This window comes from Microchirus variegatus, assembly GCF_963457635.1.
Source record: "Microchirus variegatus genome assembly, chromosome: 11".
Classification (NCBI taxonomy): domain Eukaryota; kingdom Metazoa; phylum Chordata; class Actinopteri; order Pleuronectiformes; family Soleidae; genus Microchirus; species Microchirus variegatus.
In genome coordinates this window covers 22,821,742-22,844,378 of record NC_139812.1, presented here as the reverse complement: position 1 = coordinate 22,844,378, position 22,637 = coordinate 22,821,742, and the positions used below count along the sequence as shown (strand labels likewise).

At 42.7% G+C, this 22,637-nt stretch overlaps 1 protein-coding gene across 2 annotated transcripts in view; it reads left to right on the top strand.

Annotated features, from left to right (window-relative positions):
- pax2a (paired box 2a) overlaps positions 1 to 22,328 on the top strand; it is a gene marked incomplete at both ends in the record, with an annotated part of 30,805 nt that extends 8,477 nt beyond the window's left edge. Inside the window, 5 exons of one of the 2 annotated variants that reach the window (XM_083898189.1) lie at positions 6,479 to 6,654; positions 9,068 to 9,188; positions 19,949 to 20,050; positions 22,032 to 22,118; positions 22,252 to 22,328. In XM_083898189.1, coding sequence (XP_083754315.1) covers positions 6,479 to 6,654; positions 9,068 to 9,188; positions 19,949 to 20,050; positions 22,032 to 22,118; positions 22,252 to 22,328 — 563 coding nt within the window. Of the gene's footprint in view, positions 1 to 6,415; positions 6,655 to 9,067; positions 9,189 to 19,948; positions 20,051 to 22,031; positions 22,119 to 22,251 lie in introns of both variants that reach the window. The other variant, XM_083898188.1, reaches the window with a different exon arrangement.
- Between the last annotated feature and the right edge of the window lie 309 nt (positions 22,329 to 22,637).

The following is a 22,637-nucleotide window of genomic DNA, read 5'->3' as shown; positions in this document are numbered from 1 at the left end:
TTTACCATCATCATCATCGAGGTCCGTGCACTCGTTTAAAAAACTTGGGAAGACGTGGAGATAATTATTTTCTCTCTCTTTGAGTGCCAACGTGTAAGAATTAGTGACATCTACTGGTGGGAACTGCTAACTGCGACAAAATCAACGTACAAGTGCAGTAGTTTTCAAATGAAGACGCTAATCAAAGAGCACAAATGACATGTTTTAGCAGCGTTTCCTCTTGGAAAGGTAAGAATGAGGAGTTTAGAGCGACGACATCAATAGATGCAGATGTTCTGAAGCTTTGTTGTTGTTGTTGTTTACGTGAGGTTAATGTAGGCGGAGCCTTTTTTCTTCACTGGTTTGTCCTTTCCTTGAAGCCTATTGTTATTTTAAAGTGATTATACGCATATACAAACATACTTATTGGCAGTTTATACACTATTTCCCCCTCTTAATGTTACACACTAGACTAGAGCTGCAACTAACGATTATTTTCATAACCGATTAATCGTTTCTCAATTAATAGATTAATCGTTTGGTCCATAAAATGTCAGCAATGTAAAACAAAAAAATACAAAAACGTTGATCTGTGTTTTTCAAACCTGGGAATAACGATGTTCTCGAATGTCTCGTTTAGTCCACAAACCAAAATGTGATGTGGAGCAAAGAGACAAAGACAATGTTCACATTTAAGAAGCTAAAACAATCAGAAATCTTGTTTTAATCATTGTTGATGATTAATTTAGTAATCGATCAATAATCAATGAATTGTTTCAGCTCTACACTGGACCTTAATCTACACTCTTAGAAATAAAAGTGCTAAGTAGAACCATCCTTCAGCTTGTCCTCATAGAAGAACCCTTTTTGGCTCCAGGTAGAACTGAACACTTTTGAAGGGTTCCACCAAGAACCCTTTTAAAACCCTTTATTCAGGAAAGAGGTTTTAAAGGGTTCGCTGGATCGAAATGGTTCTTACTGGAACCATTAGTGTTACCAAGAACCCTTGAAAAACCCTTTCCTTTGGGAAAGGGTTTTTTCAGAAGCAAATGGTTCCAGGTAGAACCTCAGCCCTTGTAGAAGGACCCTTTTGGAACCCTTATTTCTAAGAGCTCACAAGGCACCTCCAAATCTTCCAAATGCGTTTTCCATTCTCCTAAATGCAACACACTGGACTTTTTAATTTCCGTAGTTTCAACATAATACAGTGACGACTCACTTCTGACCTTGCTGCTTGTGTGCAGTCAGGTTGATGTGACCTAAGTGTGCGTTTCCCTCAGCACCAGCTTACCACGTCCTGGACGGAGCCCAGTGGAGCTCTGGGGAGGACAGGCAGCTACAGGGGAGCTACAGTGATAAATTAGAAGGAGAAAGCAAAGGTCATAACTTGTGATTGTAGCGTGGGTGTGGGATGAGTGTAGAAGGAGTTGATGAGTGTGTGTGTGAGCGCGGAGAAGGAAAAAAAAAAAATATGGCCCTGTCAGGTTATTCATTCATGACATAAAAGAACGATTGTAGCACAGGAGTCACATCAACCTCGTTCAATAGCTGCAGGAGAAGATGAATACAGTCGCCCGCGTTGATTTGTCCAAATTTGATATTTGGTCCCTTTTTTTGGGGGGAGATTGTCCCCGAGTGTTGAGTCGTATACACACATACGAGTGCGTTTTTTGTGTGAAGTTTAAATCAGTTAGCGTAGGGATTTGAACCTGGGCCGACACTGGTTGGCTAGCCAAGCCAGTCCATGACAATGAGTCAATAGAGGATCGCTTTAGAAAATAAATGCATCCAGAGCGAGACAGAAATAAATGGAATCATGAGCGCCATGATGGCCTTGATGGGTCTGTGTGTGCTGGAGAAAAGCTCAGGTTTGAGAGGGGCCACGGAGCGGAACATAGAGACAAGAAGCTGTTAGGGCCCCGGCGGTGGAGGAGGAGGAGGAGGAGGAGGAGGAGGAGGAGGAGGACACACAAGGGTCCGCATTACACCATCATCCCCCCTCCACCACCACCATCATCATCACCACTATATCTCTGTCATTCTCTGCTCTCAACATTTCATTTCTACCTTTTCCTCCTTCTCTCGGAGTCTTTCCATACTTAACGACATGGCTGCACGAGATGAGACCACGTATACGATATCATGTAAGGATAATAATATAAGGAGAAGGAAGTCAGCGGATGTTGAGGATTAATGGAGCAATGCATTACTCGGCTTTAGGAAGGAGGGGAAGACAGCACTTCCACAAAATCCACATATACTCACCACACAGGGTGATGACATTAAACCACAGACAGAGAATTCTGACAACAATTTGCTTGTTTTTAGTGCAAACCATGATGTATTATGTTGTTTTTGGTGCATCAGGCTGCTTCTTTCTTAAGTCTTGAAAGAGCCCTACTGTCAAATATTAGATAGATAGATAGATAGATAGATAGATAGATAGATAGATAGATAGATAGATAGATAGATAGATAGATAGATAGATAGATAGATAGATAGATAGATAGATAGATAGATAGATAGATAGATAGATAGAAAACAACATCCACACTTCCACTCAGGGCAACACTAGTACAATAATACTACTACAATAATGTTAAACCGACTGGAAATAGGGTTAAAAGTAGTTCCAAAGGTTAAAAAGTATAGTGCAAAAAGCAGTTTTCAAGTTAAAATTCAAAATTACTTGTATAATGACACTTTAGATTAGGGAACACATATTCACCTATATGTCCTCATTAACTAGGTGGTTACTAACATGCATATAAGTAGCATACTAGCCCTTTATTAGTAAATATTAAGCACGTATTAACACCTAATGTCTAGAAAAAATCTTAATTCATGTCGTAATAGAGGTAGAATAAGGTTATGCAGATTAAGGTGTTAATGATTACTAATAAAGGGCTAGTATGCAACTTATATATGTTAGTAAACAACTAGTTAATGGTAGGTAGGTGTTCCCTAAAGTCCTGATACAAGTAATATTTTACAGTAGAGCTCTTTCAAGACTAATGAAAGAAGCAAATAAAAGCAGAATGATGCACCAAAAACAACAAAATACATCATGGTTTGCACTAAAAACAAGCTAATTGTTCAAAAAAAAGTAGAGGAAAAAATACTTTTTTGACGTGCGCCAAAGAATAGCCAGGGAATATGTAAGCGTTCAGTTTCAGGCCTGGACTCACTGTGAGTGCACTGACAGTCAGAGCTCCAGCCACCACCACCACCACTGCTCATGAGCTGCATCCTCACACAGTTGTAGAAATAATTTCATTGAGTCTTCAGGTTATAAACCTCACCGGGCATATTCCCGGGATATGAGGATTTCAATGGAGTATAATAACAAGTGTTTTAAAGCGCTCTCAATGGCAGCCGTGAGTGCAAATATCAAATAAGCATCACTATCCCCGCTGACAGTCAGTACACTGCTAAATCGAATTAATAAAGCTCTTAAACACGCCACAACATAACAGGATCTTAACAGCCATGGCAGTGTAGCTGTCTCTCTCTCTCTCTCTCTTTCTTTCTCCACCCCCCCACCACCACCACCACCCACCTCTCTCCTTTCCGCTTCACAGCTTTCATAAATATAGCTTACAGGGAAGGAGTTTTCACCCTCTGGGTGTACCAGTTTGTTTGTGCTCTTTCCCTTTTTTTTTTCTCTTGACTTTCTTCAAACTCAACTGCATTTAAAAAAAAAAAAACAAAGCAAACAAATGATCGTCAATTTGCGATAGCATCATGTCTCCAATCAGCAGAGGACGAATAAGTAAACAGTGGAGCCGCAGCCTCTGATCTTCTCGGAAAACCCCGCGTCATTGATTTACGGAGCGAGCCGAGAGCCTCGTGTGGAGGAATTCATTTGCCTTTCAAACAAGCGCAAACCCCCCCCCACCCCCTCCTCCTCCACCCCCCCTACAACACCAGCACCTCCTCCTGCTCTCCCTCTGAGTTATCTTATCACAGGAACAGGAGGGAGATGAAAGAAGGACATAAAAAGTGCCACCTCGCCAACACACGACGTTAACATTCCCCTTAGAGACAAACGGAGACATGTTTTTGATATCAATGTAGAGCTTCTATAGCTTCTAACTTTGTCAGCCCGGATGTGTCCAAGTTTTGGGATGGACGGTGGTCTTCAAACACAGAGAGAGAGAGCGAGTGTTTGAGTCCTTGTGCTTTTGGAGGTCTGGACGTGTGAACGTCACTGTTGGAGAGTCTTTGGTTGTTTTTATCTGCTCACACTGAGGCGTTAAAACAAAGAGATGCTGCTGGTGAGAGCCGGTGCTGTGGGTTTGATAAGAGAATACCTGCTGTGACACAACCGGAGGGGTTGAAGAAACAGTGAGGAAATGGAGGGAGGAAAAAAGAAAAAGAAACCAGTCAATGAAACACACACACGCACGCACACACACACACACCTCTGACAGTCGGGCTTCACACTCCACTTGACACGTGCACTGTCAGAGGATGAATCTGATTTATTGCAGCTATCTTATGATATATGTCAAACATGAGACCTCTAATGGCGAATTCTGAAAAAGAAATGATTGACTCTTATTTCTATTTAATGGCCAAATCTGAATCTGAAGGCGTAGGAAAAATACTTAAAAAAGTCAGAATAAATATACATAAATATAGATTGAGGCCTTGTTTATTGTAATTGTTTGTGTTGCAACGACTGAGTGATCAATTTACACATTTCAGAGTTGTTGTTGTTTTTTTTTAAAGGTTTTGATTATTTTTAGGTCAAAATGAAAAGATTTAATATCAAATAATAACCTGCTATAATGGGAATATGTTAGTGTTAGCTTCTCCATTGTGACTCACTATACATGACACTGTACTATACTATTGACTGAGCCTCTTTTCTCAGAGCAGCTGATACAAGGTGATAATTAACCACTCCGTTTTCTTATATACCACACATACAACAATTGAGATTGACTAATATTACTCCTCCGTCACCATCACCATCATCATCAGGCCTTCACTCAAAGAAAGAAAAGCCTGCGTTAACCTTGGTTAACTGATGGAAGGAAAGAGAAACATGTGGAAGAAGGAGGGGGCAAAAAAAAATGGATTTCTTCATAAATGTTACACTAAGAAACGTCAATATATTTTAGAGAGAGAAATTCACATTTATATTTACACCTTTTCCCTCTGCACAATCACACACACACACACACACACACACACACACACCATATAAGCTCTCTATTCCTTCTCTCCACGGATCCATTTCTCCGGGTTCATCCTCTGGCCTCAGCCATTGAAAAAAGGTCAAGCAGCCGAGCAGAATGGCAATAACGCCCCTGAAATGGTACCATCAGTGGAACATGATTGATCAATTGAATTCCGTAGCACGGGAAAAAAATGTGGGATTAAGTAGAGTATTATACGCACAATGAGTTGAGGCATGATGTTCATTCCAAGTTCATTTCGCCTTCCCCTCCTCTGCCGGCGGATCAGGCAATCAATAGCGGGGCCTTGCATATCATATATCACCGCTGGCTCGCCCAGGAGAGAACATAATCTGCTGCAAATTTAGAATGACAGATTTGTACGGTAGCTAAAGCCCTCATCCGCTGTTGGCGGTCGGGTATGGGGAGAAGGGAGGGTGGCGGTGTAGGCGAGGGTTCCCCAGGATGCTGTGCTGGAGGTTTTTAGCTGATTTCTTTACACGGCTGGTGTTCAGGAGTTGATGAGTGAGCACAGAGAGAGAGAGAGAGCGAGAGAGAGGGAGAAAGCTGTTCCCCCGGCTGCGTTGATAGGGTCAGAGATCAGGAGATGCGAGGGAAGCACGGGCTCATTTGTTTATATAGAGTGTGACCGAGGGAGGAAATGCATACACTTGCTCTCGACGCCCCGTTCCTCATTCGGCCCTGAGCTCCATCCCGTTTTCCAAAAGACGACAGGCGAGAGAGAGAGAGAGAGAGAGAGAGAGAGAGAGAGAGAGAGAGAGAGAGAGAGAGAGAGAGAGGGAAGGGTAATATGTTCATGAGGAAATAGTACAGTTAAATAATGGCCCTCCATTTCCCGCTGGCAGAATGAGAGGCTCTGTGTGCGTAATCGCCAGTCGTATACTTCCTCCACCTGAAACACACGCCGCTCCCCCCTACCTCCTCCTCCTCCTCCTTACAAGTATATATTTGCACTGAAGGTAATCCATCAATTACCATAGACCTATCACATGATGACCGTGCTGATGGTGGCCATGCAGGAGTAGAGGAAGGAAGGAAAGGGGGGGAGGCAGAGAGAGAGAGAGAGAAGAGACGCTCGAGTGAGTGTAAGAGAAGAGAGAGGGAGATAAAAGGCAGACAGTGAAGCTGGTGGGTTTCCCCTGAATTTACTGCATCTCCTCATGCCATCACTCTCAGATAATGTTCCTCCTCTTTATCTCACATTGGTAGCCTGTTAGAATAATGTCTAGTAAAAAAAAAAAATCCTCATGCAGAATGTTGTCCTCTTCCTCCTCCTCCTCTTCTTTCTCTAGATGGCTCTGATGGCTCAGGCCCCGGCAGCGACTCTCAGGGCAGCGTGGAGAGTTTAAGGAAACATCTGCGAGCGGACGCCTTCACCCAGCAGCAGCTGGAGGCCCTGGACCGTGTGTTTGAACGCCCTTCTTATCCTGATGTCTTCCCCACTTCAGAACACATCAAACCGGAACAGGTGAGCCACACAGACTTTCTCTCTGAAGCCTCGTTTTGCACCGAAACGAGTGGATATACCCGGAATAGGTCGTGCTTGGTCTGCACTGCGATGCTTAGAGTTAGCATCAGATGATGAAAACAGGTCCATGTTCACTCGTATCTTGGTTTTCCACACATGAGAATGGCCTATAAACGCTGACATTGCGCTATTTTTCCTACCTGTTCTTATGTTGTGGCTACAAACAACAGAATAAGTTACCCTGATTTCTAACATCACAGATTGTGACATAAAAAAGCATCTGTACAACTTCTTGCTCAAGGCAATACAAGACTACAGCCTTTTTTTTTTTTTTTTCCAGCGGATAACCTTTATTTACATTTATTAGACTGTTAAACAACAAGAGACTATTAATTTTTCCACTGGAACTCTACGTGGGTGCCCAAACGCAGCCTGAGCTGTGGCCTAATTGAGTTCATTTTCATCTCGGCGCGATCGCGGGGAATTACGGCGGCGATAAATCAGGGGGACAGCCCCCTCAGCCTGCTCTACAGCCCCTAATGCAGCTAATTACCAAAGTGATTTCTACGGCAAGATCAATACCAAAACGAATTGGAAATGACTTGCAATCACAAAGAGTGTGGGAGAAGGTATTAAAAAGGCGAGCGTGAGGTGGAGGAGGGGGGGGGAGAGAGGGAAAAACGGCATCAGAATAGTCCAGAAAAATCAGTTTTAATTTAATGTAATATTAATCAGACCACTTTCCCTCTCTTTCCATGCACCTCCCATTTTTTTTTCCTCTCCCTGCTTCCAACCCCCCCTCCTTTTCTTAAAGTGGTGAAAAGGTGGGATATTAGGCTATTAGGGACTTGTCTGGTGTCTGCGTCAGGGCATTAAAAAGCCATTTTGAGGAGGCCAGGCTGAATAGGCCTCATCCCTCCCACACTTCTGGCAGCCATGTGGTCAGGTCATTCAGGTCCCTCTGTGCTTGCCACTCGCCCTCCGCCCCAGCCCTGCCCAGCCCTGCCCACAGCCCACAGCCCACAGCCCCATCTGCATGACAAAATGCTTCTTGTGCTGCGGAGGCCCAGCGGAATAGAGAGGAACATCCAGCCTAGTGCCAGGGAACAGTTGTAAGCAGACAATTAGAGTTTATCTGGGATAGAGGCAGACAAGACCGGGGTCACCAGCTCGCCCCTGTGGGACAACCCCCTCCCCCCCATCCCATTGAGACAAACAGATGCACACACACACACACAGAGAGTCGCATACAAACAGCGTGTGCACACACACTTCTTTTTTAAAGAGTTCAGGAAGTGTCATCTCATTAAAAAGAGGATTCATCACAGCTGCTATAATGTGGTCTTTACATGAGATTACAGCGAGTAAATTCTATAGAGAGCAGTCGGTGGTTGAAGTTTCCAAAAAAAAAACAGGTTAATCCCAGGTTAAAATGGGTTTTCCAATGAAAATAATCAGGGATATAAATTAGTAATCACCTAAACACTTGTACTGAGTCAGTTCAGGAAGTGTCATCTCATTAAAAAGAGGTTCATAGTGTGGTCTTTACATGAGATTACAGCAAATAAATACTACAGAGAGTCAGTTGAAGTTTCCTTTACCACATTTCCCAGGTTAATCCCAGGTTAGAATGTTTGTAATCGGGGTCAAGATACAAACACTTCTTAAGGTGGTGTTGTTGTTTTGTTTTCCTCACATATGTGAAAGATGCAGCACAAAACACAAAGTATATGACAGAGAAAGCCACGTATAACCTCTAATACAACAATGAAAACCTGACTGAATGCAAACAATAGTCACTATTTTATATTTTTCATCGACATGATTTTATGTGTTCGTCCTGGAGGCAAAACACAAAGGTTGGTTTTGAGGTTGTACTCTCTTTTTTATATATATATATATATATTTATATATATAAAAAAAAAAAGAAAACACACCACATGTCTGTCCTGTAACAAAGCCCTGAATGTCTCCTCCCTTGACTGGTCACAGGGATGACTGCAGTGGAGCACAAAGAGCCAGCTGACACCCCGTCCTTTCACTCCTCTCCCAATCCTCCTCTCATCCCTCTCTCCCTTTTCTGCCGTCTCCTCAGACAAGCCCTAATGCATGCATACATCATGGGTCTTGGTAAAGCACAGACAGTTTGGGTCGAGGGGGGGGTGGTGGTGAAAGAATTCACAGGAAACACTGAGAAGAATACACAGTGTAGAGGATCACAGGCAGCTTCCTCAGATGTCTTCAGACATATTTCCCACGTATTGTCGCCTAAACTGGGGAGATCTGCTCTAAATCTGTGAGGATTCGCCGCCGTAGCGGAGTGGAGCGGTGCTATCACAGAGCGGTATCACATGCTGGAATGTCTCCCCCCCCCACTGACATCATATTTGTTCACAAACTTGTCGTTCCGCAGGCAAACGAATACTCCCTCCCATCCCTGAACCCAGGCCTGGAGGACGTGAAGCCGAGCCTCTCCGCCAGCGCCAGCGCCGACCTCGCTTCCAGCGTCTCCCAGAGCTACTCTGTCGTGACAGGTACAACCCGACTCACGCTATTGATCGCTAAAGGAACACACGCACACACACACACCCATACATACAGTACTGTACTGTAGGTGCAGCGGGGTCAAAGACATCTACAACAAAGCGGTTGAACTTACAGGAGTCAGCTTCTGTTTCTGTCACATGAATCCACCAGGGACATCTAAAAATAGACTCTAAAAATACTGATATTAATGCAATCTTGAATGTTTTCTCGTGTCACTCATCACCAGCTTCAGTCTGAAAATAGTCTTGAGACAGAAAAGCATCACGTTTTTTAGTTTTTTTTTGGCAGCAACAACTGGTTGTTTATTCCTGTCTGTTTTTATCATTTTGTCAAGCACCCAGTGTTTATTTCACGTGGTTTTCTAGCATCTTATTCATCAACTAAACAAATCAAATTCAATCCAGGGTTTCTGCAGGTTTCAACAAGTCAAATTTAAGACTTTTTAAGACTTTTTTAAGACCATAATGAATATAATTTAAGACTCATTTCACATCCATTATGGCAAAAAAGTACAAAAGACATGAAGGAAGGACTTGTATTTACCAATCTTATGCAAGCAATTCAGCTGAGCTCTGGGCTTTCATTAAGTTTTCACCTCTGCTATGCTAAGCTGTAACACACCATGGCACTCGCACAGCACACTAGCTAGTGGTGCTCGATAAATTCTGACCGGGCAGCACAGGTTGCCTACTTTAGTTCCGTGTTGCAGTTATGTATCACATCCTAAAAAAATAGAAACACTTCAGAGCGAGACTGAAGTTTATGCATGTTTAAAAAAAACTAACGATAATAGATTTTTAAGACCTTTCAAAATTGTATAAGACCTTTTAGGAGATTTTAGGAGAATTTTAAGGCCTTAAATTCAAATTATTGGATTTAAGACCCTGTCAATCCTATGATCGGCAGAGTTGACTACAATATAAATGTAAGAAAGGAAGAAACTATACATTTTGAGCACATCACGTACATATTGCATTATTGCTATTTTCTCCACTCATTGAGAAAATAAGATATTGCGTCATCATTTTGTCTTTTTTCTGGTGGCGCGTTTGTGTGTGCGTTTATTTCCAGAGCAAAGTGACATATCATCTGAGCCCATTAAATCCTGCAGGCCTTTCCTCACACTGCTGCTGCTGCTGCTGCTCCCTAACCGGCTATTGTGTGTTAGCCCCTCTATATTGGCCTGCTAACAGATTGACTGGGTTCACTTGTCTCATAAGAGACAGCTGCTGTTCTCGCCGTGACACCGCGTTGTCATCAGAGGCTATGATAGCCCGCTGATTGACAGCGGCTGGAACGCTCTGGCTTGTCGCCGCGTTGGAAAAGAGTCTGAATATGATGATAAAAAAAAACTGAACTAGTTTTTTTCCAACTTATGAACTTCCAGTGAGAGCAGGCGAGGTAATAGCAGGTGCAGTGTATTGAATATCACGTAGTATTAACTATCTGTATCATATAACCCATACTAACCCACCTTGTATTGCACAGTGGCTTCTTTTGCTGGTGCTGTCGAGGTTGATGGCCGCCTGGCTAATTGAAATATTGTCTCATTGTGGCTGCTGAGGCACTTTCCCAGGAGAGGTTAGGTTTACAGACGGCTACAGGAGAATAATATGCCAGCCTTTTAATAAAACACCCATAATTATGCAGTGGGCATCAAAGTCAATGAGTCCACTGTGGTGTGTGTGTGTGTGTGTGTGTGTGTGTGTGTGTGTGTGTGTGTGTGTGTGTGTGTGTGTGTGTGTGTGTAAGGGAGAGGGAGGGGAGCGAGTGAGTGAGTGGACAAGATGATTGAAAACTGCAGCAGACCCTTCTCAAATGATCCCCATAGTCCAGGCCCTGGACCCAGACACAGAGCTATGGGAAAAGAAAGACCCCTCTTTTATGCCTGAATATGTGGGAGGTAGATTTGCCCCAGAAAGTTGGGCCTCAGGAGAAGAAAGGTGTGTTTTTGTCTTTTATGGCGGGCTCCTCCTATGAAAGCTGTCTCGCTCTGCGGAGCACAGTCATAGCAGGTGGCCTCCACCAGCCACCTGGGGGCCCAGGGGCCTCCTAAAGCCAAGCATGTGAGGGCCACAGATTGCATAATGCACCAATCGAAAAAAACTTTCAGTTAAACATCACGGCATACTTTGGTAGAACCATTAAAAAAAAAAAAAAAACTCCAAATTAAACTTGGAAGTAATATCCAGTAAACTTTTACTGCTTCATTTCTGCGACTATGCAAAGTAATACATGAAGCATTTGATTTGTTGTAGGTTGTTAGTGCATAATATTATTTTTTCTGCCATTAGCAAACACTGTAAATAGGACTGTATACCAAGGCAGAGGAGAAAAAAAAAATAAAGAAGCTAAATTACCTTCCTCAATTAGGGTGAGATCCAATTATCAATAAATTATGCTCTCATACTGGATGGCGCGACGAGATTATATTCATTCTTTAAATGTTTTCAGCTCCCAATTAAAATTCATACAGTTATTGATTTTGTTGATTTTTATGTCCCGAAAAATTTGCATAATCTATTAAAGATGAATGATTAATGAAGTGCTCAGTTTTTTGCATTCCAAGGGCGCTCGTGAAAGCGACGTCGGCCGCTGTTTGTGTCCTCTGTTTACACTGATGTGTGAAAGAGACACTTACCTCAGGAGGAGGGAGCAGCCGAACTCACACAGAGAGATTTAAGAATTTACTCTGCTGGGGACACGCTTTTCAACATTTCAGATGAACGTCAGTGTAATAGTTACCAAATAATCAATGTGAGAATTAATGTTTTTCTCGTTTAACTTTAAGTGTCCAGTGTTTAACATTCAGTAAGGCGGGAATTTAATATACGACCAATAAGAATTTAAAGGATTTGCATTACTTTAACCCTTTAACAGCACGCTTTGTGAGGCGAAACATTAGCACAATCACATTTTGCGTTAGCGTAGTTACGCGATGGTTTGCGATATCGGAAAAATCCCAGCGGTTTTTCGAAAGCTAAGAAGTTGCAGGTCAAAGCCGACATTGTGGTTATTACGGTAATTTCACTCGCGCTGTTGCAGGAACTTTGGTCTTTTGGCCTGTTTTTGAACATTGAGACAAAAACTCACAACAAATGCTACTTTAAATATGTTTTTCACTGTTCAAATGTCTAATTTAACATGCAAAATCAGGCGTTCATGTACAACTACAGTGGTTTTTCTTCATTTTAAGTTGTTAATACACTATTTTCACATGCAGTAAATTGTGAATAACTGCCAGATATTGAAAGTTATTACTCACAGAACTTTTTCTGGCGCTTTTACGGTTAAAATAGGCAAAAAAAATGACATTTTGAGGCGTTAGGGGTTATAGATACAGTTTGTGAATGGAGCAGTTTCTTCTGATGAAGACGGTCATTGTTCATTTTGAAAAAGTTCATCATGTCATTCAGTTGTTTTTTTTTTTTTTTAAATATAATAGTAAGGTGCAGTAAGCAGCGCACCACTAAGGTCCAGTGTTTTCATTCCCATGCTTATTCAGCTGTGTAATAACGGCGCGAGGACAAAGGGACACAGAGGGAAAAAGCTGTTGTGTCTGTGTCCAGTCACATGTCAGTTAGTCAGTGTCACTGGTAAACACTGAACTCTTCAGTGGATAAAACAACAACATGTCATCGTTGTGTGTCCCCTGGTGTTTGGCTCCGCTCCAGCATTTGTGTGTGTGTGTGTGTGTGTGTGTGTGTGTGTCAGCAGTAGCAGCACAGTTATCCATTAATACTCGAGTACAGGAAACAACACGCGGAGTACACAGTCCGGATCCGCGATATCTTGTCATTTTTATCTCAAAAACAGGCTTTTGTATCGAGTGAAACGCTGCTTAGCCACTTATGGCATGTTGTTAAACAGTGGTCTCTGTGCAGGCTGGGCCTGATAATGACTCTCAGCACCAGAGCCTGCAGGGAGGCCTGGGGTGTAAATGGGCTCCCCCTCTGACCCAACCACAGATGTGAAGATCTCTACCTTTTTAACCTATCTGTGCTTCTTTCACTCTGTGGGAGAGTTTAAAAAAAAAAAAAAAAAGATTGGATTTTTATTTCAAATTAATTTTACCTTTTATGACTTGGCAGTTAACAGCGGCTCTCAGACGACACGCCGCCACCTAACCCGCGGTGCGTGGTGTGTGGCCCCGGTGACAAACGGCTTGTCTCAGCTCAGTTAACGCCAGCAGCAGCCCCGAGCTTTGGAAATTAATGTTTATATCAACCTCACCCCCCACAATAGCACGCTAACCTTTGAGCACACATTTGATAATGAATGACTTTAAACACATGGACGGGGGAATTCAAGCTATTTGGCCCCCGCAAATATTTCACGCTCACAATTGGATGAAGCTCTTTTTGACAAGTGTTCTTTTTGTCCCTTTTTTCTCGTGTAAGTGGTTATAAATTACAAAAAAGTAAAGAGTAGAGGTGCAGGATTAAAGCTGTAGTGGAGTAAGTTTTAAATACAAATACGAGTGGTTTGTTTTGTGACATGAATGATGGAAGAAAATGGTTGAAGAAAATGCCAATAAGTGCAGTGAACATTGATCAGTTTGACAGGGGGGGGGGGGGTGATTCGGGATGAAGAGATGCTAGCAGGTTCTGGTCATTATTCAGAATTCCTCTAGGGGGCGACAGAAGTTCCACACTTGGCCTATGACTGTCCATGTAGAGCAAGGCTATTCAACTTAAGGACCGGGGGCCAGAACTGGCCCTTCAAGCAATTTGGACTGGCCCGTGATTAAAAAGCCAATAAAACCGTAGCTTCGTCTATTTCTGGCACTTTGCAACACTTTGCGACACTTTGCGACACTTTGTGTCCCTTTTTGGCAAATACTAGTACAGCTGTAATTGTAGGCAGCTTATGTATGTACCAGAATATTTTGCACTAAGAGCCAACTGTAGTAGTTGTACCTGAATATTATTGGTAATGTTACTTATATTTCTGCAAGAATAGCCTATTGTGGCCATTGCACCTTAATGTTGTTTATATTGTTACCTCTAATTTTGTAAGAGCCAATTGTGACCGTTATACCCAAATGTTAGTGGTACTGTAACTGTAACCTTTTTGCACTATACGCAAATTGTATTTATGTGTATTGTAGTGCCTGAATTGGGGGGTTTTGTTACTTACCATTTTTGCACAAAACTAGCAGCCATTTCAATAAACAAGTGCTAAATAATATATAACATTTTGTATCTATTTTTATCCGTTTACTGTACATGCAACACAAAACAGTAGTACAGGGGTTGAGCGGCCCACTGGCTGGACAGCCTTCTGAAAAGCTGGCCCTCCAGAAATGTTAGTTGAATAGCCCTGATGTAGAGGTACAGTAGACTTGTCTCCAGATGATCTGGAAGTTTTTTCCACAACGGAAAAAAAAGTTCTCTGTGGATCAACTGTCAGCCTCTGCAAACAGAGTTCTGCCTGTAAACGCTTTGAGTTCCTTGGTGAACGTTTAAAAAAAATGAAATGCCCACTTGAGAGAAGGCTGTTGCAGGTTCTTAACAGTCCATTTCTATGGTTGATGGGGTCTGCAGACGCGGAAGCAGAGACAGACGTTGGAGAACTCTATAGCGTCTCCGCTCTCTCAGAGATGTGTTTGCTGGGTAGAAGAGTCCCCGAGGACCCGGAGTTTATCTTCAATCTCCATCATCAAGGCCCCGTGGTTTGACAGGCTCCCTTTACCCGAGCTCTGCCTCGTCTCTAGGACAATAAGCAACACCATGTCTGATTAGTTTCAGAGTTCAGTGGTCTTGAACGCAGCAGCGTTTTGTATCGGTTGTTGTTGCATCGTAACCCCCCAGCCCCCCCACCCCCCCTCGTCTGTTTGACAACGGTTGCTCAGGCGCTGAGAAAACAGCGACCTCCACTTGTACCATAGATACACTTTAAACAGACTCAAGTTCAGGTTAATGCTCGACAGATTATGTTTTTTATAAATATGTTTAGCTGATGTTAGTTGACCCGGTAATTGGTTTTCATGTGCTGTGAGTGTGTGTTGTAGCAATGATGTGGGTGCATGTTGAACAATAATGTGTTTGTGCAGACGCTAACCGCTAACAAGGCTGCTGGATTGTCTTTTATCAAAGAATGGGAAGCAGGAAGTCATTTTTATTGTTCCGCTGTCGTCCATTCGCGAACTTTTAGAAGCGGTTTTAACTTTAAATACTTTAATAGGCTGCATGTTTGCCATCATTCACCGAGAGCGAGCTATTTGCAGGCTCTGCAATAAATGTTCACAAAGGCCAATTATTACAATATTTCCGTTCACGGCACAGATTCATGGCGAACACTGGCTTTTTTTTTAATGATTTGATCATATGTCAGAGATAAGTCGCTTCCTCAGTAACAATGGTGTTTGCCTCAATGAGACGTAATTGAGGCACTCAACAATTACAACTGTCGCAAAAGACAAAGAGGGGGAGACTTGAAGAAAACCTGCATCTATGGGAAGTTCATATGTGCTGACAGGGGGCTGCGTCCCCCTTACATAGAACAGTCCTTATCTTAATGAGGAATTGCAACACACACACAGTCCTGTTGTAAAACAACAATGATGAGGGAGAGGGGGGGGGGGGGAGCTAATGAGGCTATCATGGTGTCGGGGAAAAGAGCCATCTCTCCCTAAAGGCCTCGGCGAAATAAAAACAGGCTCCAGATCAGCCGTGGAGGAGCTGCAGACAGAGCTCACGTTGATGATGACATAGGCAGAGCTGCAGGAAATGAAAGACGCCAAGACTCATCAGCCAAATTACATCCAAAGTGTAGAGCTCTGACGATTGTTTGGTGTATTTGTGGGAGTGATTTTTTTTATTTATTTTTTTTGCGAAGGCAGTCGTGAGATTATGTTTGTTTACCCAAAACCTTGGGGAAATTTTTTCCTTTTTTTAGCGCACTCAAGCTTGATTGATCAGGCGTGATGTGCTCCGCTGTAACATTTCACTGGTGTATGTTTCCACTTAGTTGAATAAATTACCGAAGGCTGCGTGTGAGATTATTATTATAAGCTATGTAAATGAACAAATGGACTGCTAAAGAGTGCTCATCTATTCAGAGCTCGTATGAATACACAGGATAAGAAGCTAAAGGTCCTGTGTGTGTGTGACACAGAAATTAAGTATGTTTGTGTGTGTGTCTATAATAGCGTATTCTGTAGCCTTAGACTGGCTTTACACGACAACGCTCCCAGGCGAAACCGACAAAATATTCTATCCGATGTGCCTTTCGTTTAGACGGCGACGGCAAAAAATTAACCCACCCTCCAGAGTGGAAATCTTAAAAACACTCCGCCGTCGCGTTCACGTCTAAAGGGTTGAAAACGCAAAAGTGTGCTCTGAGCTGCTCACACTGACTATCCTCCTGTACACGTTGACGTCAGATCCATGTGCAGTACAGACAAACAACAACAAACATGTCGGATTATAATCCATCAGTCGGACATTCAAGTCGCGTTAGCTGCTCTGATACCGATCCAAGAGTAATTTCAGCAATTACGCCGAGTTAATGTTTTGGTTTTCGACTGACGCACGCTTCTGGTGTTGTTGTATGACAGTGCTTCACAGTGCCACCTAGCCACCTGGCATGCATACTACATCAAATTTCACACACTTTTGCGTCACCGTGTGCGTGCAAATTTCCACCCAAAGACGCTCGTCTAAACGCTAAATAAAAAGTGGGAACGCAACGCCACTTTTGCGGTTTGTTTTCAGATCGCTGTCGTTTGAAAAGCTAACCCTTAGAATGAGTCTTCTACAGCATGTGTTTTGCATTTTTAAAGTGACAGCTTGGGGAGGAATAACATCCACATTTACTAGCGTTCATGTAGCTGTTGTGCTTCTTTCTGGAGGATTTTCAGACCTTTATAAGCAACGCTTCCTTTGAACATTCATCCCACCATAGCTCTACATCCGAGTGAATGTATGGACAGTGTGTGAGGTGTTTGCATGTTTGCATCATAGTCTATATTTTTCTTTCTTTTTTTTGTTTTCTTTGCCTGGCAGAGTCTCACCCATCTTATCCACCCTCCATGTGTGTAAAGCGGGAGCCTCACGAGGCGTCCTTTGCCCCCTTCACCCCTTCCTCCTCCTCCTCTGTTGGGGATTCTGCTCTAGCTGACATCTTGTCGCACCAGTCCAGCCTCTCTGTAGACGCCTCTACTCCCAGCTACCCTGCTCATGCCAATGGCCCCTGCTACAGCCACTATGCCAGCCAGCCCTTTATCGCAGGTACAACTTTAGCCTCCTGTCCCTGAAACTCAGGTCAAAACTCAATCACACTTTCTGTCGATTTCCCTTAAAGTCCCAGTGTCTATTGATGAGACAGCAAATAGTAACAAGCCCTTCTTTTTCCCAAGTGATTATACCAGTAATGTGATTTATTATTACTTTACCAGAGATAATATAACAAGTAATATTTCAACTGTAGAGTCACTGTGATACACTCTTAGAAATAAGGGTTCTAAAGTGACCTTCTACAAGGGCTGAGGTTCTACCTGGAACCATTTGCTTCTGAAAAAGGGTTCTTGGTAACACAAATGGTTCCAGTAAGAACCACTTTGATCCAGAGAGCCCAGAGAATATGTAATAAATAGCTAATTGGAACAGGATTATTGTTCTTCAAATGCAAAAACACACACGCTTGTTTGTCCGTTAATGTTGCCGTAGAAACGCGACACCGCAAGATGGCGGCCTCCGAAAAGTACACATATAAGGCTTATTTTAAGGCTTTTTACAGCAGTTAAACAACACCTATACAAACATATATGGGAAGTTTATTCAATTTATGCCAATAATCCTTCCTAAATATTACACGTTGTACCTTTAGTTCAAATAATCTAGTCATACTCAAAGACACGATAACACTGGGTTACAAAAAAAAGAAGAAAGTGTAAGTTGTCTTTTAGACTGAATTAGGACCATTTTGCACCGCTGAATCCAAAGATGACATCCATTTTTCTCAATCAGGTCAGGTTTTTATGCTAATTTGATTTAGAAAAACCCAAATACCAAAATAAGCATGGTAAGTACACTTTTTGAAACTTGTGACTAGATTCATGTGAGGAACAATGGTGTATTCACCGCAGATGTAGCAGAAAATACGTCAGGCTTATTTTTGCAAGATCTTCTAGTCGAAGCCATTTCATTCACTTGTAATGAATTAGTCATAAGTTGGCACATGCAAAATCTTCAGAATTTGTTTATTGCAAGAAATATAAAATCATTTTGCATCATATGACGTGAAAATACCCGTACATGTAAACAAATGTTGCTTTGTTCAGAAAGTTGACCTGATTGAGCAAAACCAATGATTTTTGGATTCAGCACATCACAATGATCCTAAATCGGCTAAAGAAAAAACTTAAAGAATAAATTTGCTGTTGACCAGTGTAATCGTTCATGTTTTACGGTACTAAAAATCCCAGGATTTCCTTGTGGTTTTACTCTGGTGTACAAGGGCAAAACTGCCTGGCCCTCATTAACAGCCACAGCTCGCCCCTCCTCTCTGCACCAGCTCTGACCCACTGCTCATCCCTCGGGTTAACAATAGCCCCTCCAAGTCCTTGCAGCGTACCTCGTGACAGGCCTGAGGTCTGGGGGGCCAGGCAAGGCCAAAGAGAGAGAGGGGGGCCCCCCTAACTCCCTGTCCTGTGCCCCTTCATCCAGCCAGGCCTGATACTCACTGTCACTGTTAATTACAGAGCTGAAAGTGGAGCAGAGAGCAGCAGCAGCAGCAGCAGCAGCAGCAGCAGCAGCAGCAGCAGCAGCAGTGAGAGCCCTCGCTGCTCTGATGCTCATGTCAGTTTAAGAGCTGCTGAGGACAGCGGTGCATTCATCTTACAGTAGTTGCATCACTGATGAGATCGTTTCATAAATTTCTTCTTTTTTTTCTCCTGAAGTTAACATAACAAACTGCTCTGTGATAGAGCACTGACCTGTGGAGACAGAGCCTTCATGACTGTTCTGACCTCTGCTCATTCATAACTCACCTTTTCAACAATGGTTTTAACTCAGTTAGGGTTCGGGCACGAGATTTTTGCGACCGCATCGATCCTGGTGAAAATTTGCGTATTTAAAGGTTCGGTGGAAAAGCGTGGAAAATTGGAAGTGGGAGGGGCTAAAGTGTGACGCAAAAAAGTGCTAGTAGGTCATCTCCTGTCGGGGTTTAATTTTCCTTTTTTCTTTTCTTAATTAATGATCTTGTTTTTTGTCCTTTAAATGTAAATTATTATTATTTATTACACTTTCACCTGCAGTGCATGCTGGGATAAGCATATACCTTTCAGCTGATGCAAAAAAAAAAAAAAATGCACATTTGTGTTATTTCTTCTTGAATTTTAAGGATTTTAAGCGTTTAAATGGCAGGTCACATTACGTTGTTTCTGAGAAATAGAGAGTTAAGTAGATTTAATACAAAGCAAATTGTTCTTTTTAACTGAACAGAGAGGTGAACTAACAGACCAGGGAAGCATGAGGACATTATTTCAACTGTTTTCCTTCAGTATCTTCACTTTCATAAGCAAACATTCATTCACTGTTCATTTCACTGACATTTAAACCCAAACAACTCGGGGATTTAAATACGACTCATTATCTGTGTGTCAATATCCTGCCAGTCTGTGCCACACAGACTGCAAATAAAGTATAACTTTAACTGATCATAATCCAGGCTGTGGTTATAACTTCATAGTAGATATTTTTTTAAGAATCCTAATCATGTTTCTCCTCTTGTGTCCCTGCAGGTCGAGACATGGCCAGCACCACTTTACCTGGATATCCACCTCACGTTCCCCCGACAGGACAAGGCAGCTACCCCACCTCCACACTCGCTGGAATGGTCCCTGGTAGGTGACACTATCCTATTTTTTATGATACTGTTTAAGGTTTTTGTTTGAACCACCTTAAAGTACTGTAACAGCACAAATCTTTACAAGAAACACCGCACAGTCCTGACTCGAGGAGCAAAAGGAAAGCGCAAAAATCCTCGCTCTGCAGGATTGAAGGAAGCTTGTTATAGCTTTGTTAGGCTGCGGTTAGCGTGCGGTTAGCATCCGCGGACGAGGACATTAGACGAACTCGATAGGCGATCAACACAATCAGTGGCCGTGAGATAGGACAGTTCCTCTCAGTTACACTCCAGCTCCCAGCGCTCATTACCCTCGCCGTGTCCACACGGCGCACTCTCACCAGCCCCGTCGATAAACACGGCTTTTGCTCCTCTCTCCTCGCCTCCCCGGACACTCAGGGCTGCAGAGCGTATCTCTTTCCCCTCTACTTAACCTGCAGTTCAGGTTCACAGCAAACAGTTAAGGGTCAAAACACAGAGGCGTGGAGGGCCTGTAAATATTTAAATCACTATCTCTCTCAGGGACGAGCTCGGGTTACACGACCAGCTGTAAGGATGCTATAGCTGTCGTGTCGCGCGCGTAGATCTGTGAAAACACAGCTCCTGTCATCGCGCAGGCGACGCGAGCCTTTCACTCTGACCCATAATCAAAACAAGGCTGAACATGCGTATAAACATAGGTGAATGCAAGCTAAATCTAAGATTATATGCCACTGTATCAAAAACAAATACAAGCACAAGATCCTTTGTAATCCAGATTGTTGTGGATTTTCTTTTTTCATCCGCTGGCGAATGACTTAGATTTAGTGACAGGTCCAAAACACTGTTAAAGCAAAGCCATTCTTCAGCAGCTTCATATAAAAGCCCTGCCTTTATGGTGCCATAAAAGAGAGGAACCTGTGGACCCACAGCGTCGCTCCCTGACATTCAACCCCTCCCTCTTCCTACAGCCGGAGAATTAGTGGCAGGGAAACTTACGGGAGAAAGTTTTGACGCAAAGAATCGTCGCGAAAAAGCAAGAAAGACTCCTTATTAAAGTAAAGAATGGGGGCGGGACTAGATAAACTTTTGCTCCTCCCGCTTTCCCTTTCGGTCATGTGTATGAATTTAACTGATGATGGTGTGTTAATATTGATTTAACTGTCATGCCTGAAATAAACAAATCATTCATTCATTCATTCATTCATTCATTCAAAGTAAAGAATAGTGATAATAAAAAGCTGTTTTCATTTAAAAATGCTTAATTCTACTCCAGATACATCTTCTCCCAAAACAAAGTAGTTTGAACACACAGGAGAACGAGTTTAGTTGAATCTGCAAAAGTTTTTTTAACATAACTTTTTATCCATATGGAATCAGCGTTTTAAAAAAATCTCAAAATCAAAATGCCACCTTTACATTTCCGTGTATATAACTTTGGAAAAATGATGACGTCATAGCCCCGCCTCTCTCTCACACTCTTAAATTCACTATCGCCATCTTCTTGCTTTATCATCTGCTTCTTCTTCTTCTTCTCCATCGTTAGTGCATATCTGTGGCAGCGCCACATCCAGGCCTGGCATATATTATATATAATACAGCATTTATGTAATCATAATTTTGTGTAAGAAAAGTACTGTTTCCACGTGGCTCAGTCCAGAGTCCTCACTTCCTGACTCATTCTCACGAGCCACTTCTTGACAATCATGACCTAAAAGCTTACGTTCTGTTTTACCTTCTGTCCTTGAATTCATTTGAATTCATTTTTGGGGGATTTTTGTTTCATATCAGTCGGATTTTTTGGAAACCAAGCAGTCTGCAGAGTCTAAGACTTCCACTAAGTTCTGCCCAAACATGAACAAAGATTACTTTACCGTCAGGATACAGATCATTTTCATCTGAAAACATCATGTTCAAATGAACACGGAGCCTCATATTCATTTCACAAAGATGTAACCATGATAGCCCTTTGCTAAAGTTTGTTTTTTATTGATTTCCAGGAGGGGACTTTTCCGGAAACCCTTACTCTCATCCACAATACACCACTTACAACGAAGCCTGGCGGTTCAGCAATCCAGCGTTATTAAGTAAGTGACTTGTTGTATTATATTATATTAAATTATATTATATTATATTATAATGTATTAAAGTTATTTTGACCGTACAATAAAAGGTCTGACCTCGTTGTTTCCAACGCCTCGTTCTTCTGTTAACTTTCAGGTTCCCCTTATTATTATAGTGCCGCATCCCGTGGCTCGGCACCTCCCACTGCTGCCGCTGCCTACGACCGCCACTAGTTACTACGGAGAGCAGCTCAAACTGCAGGGCGAGGGCTTCGGAGTGCACGTTGTCCCCGTCTGAGAAACACTGAGGTCAAAGGGAAAAAAGCGGAGGTGGAATTCTAAAGGAAGCCCTGTGATGTTATGTGATGTGGAGGAAGGAAGGAAGGAAGGAGGAAAGGAAGGAAGGAAGGAAGGATCAGCGAGGTTGATGTCGGTGCATCTAAGCCCAGCTTCAGCGCTTCTTCACACTTTGGGCCCTTACGGGGCGTTACGAACTTTACCCATCACGCCCCGAATCTCTCTCTCTATCTCTATCTCTGTCTC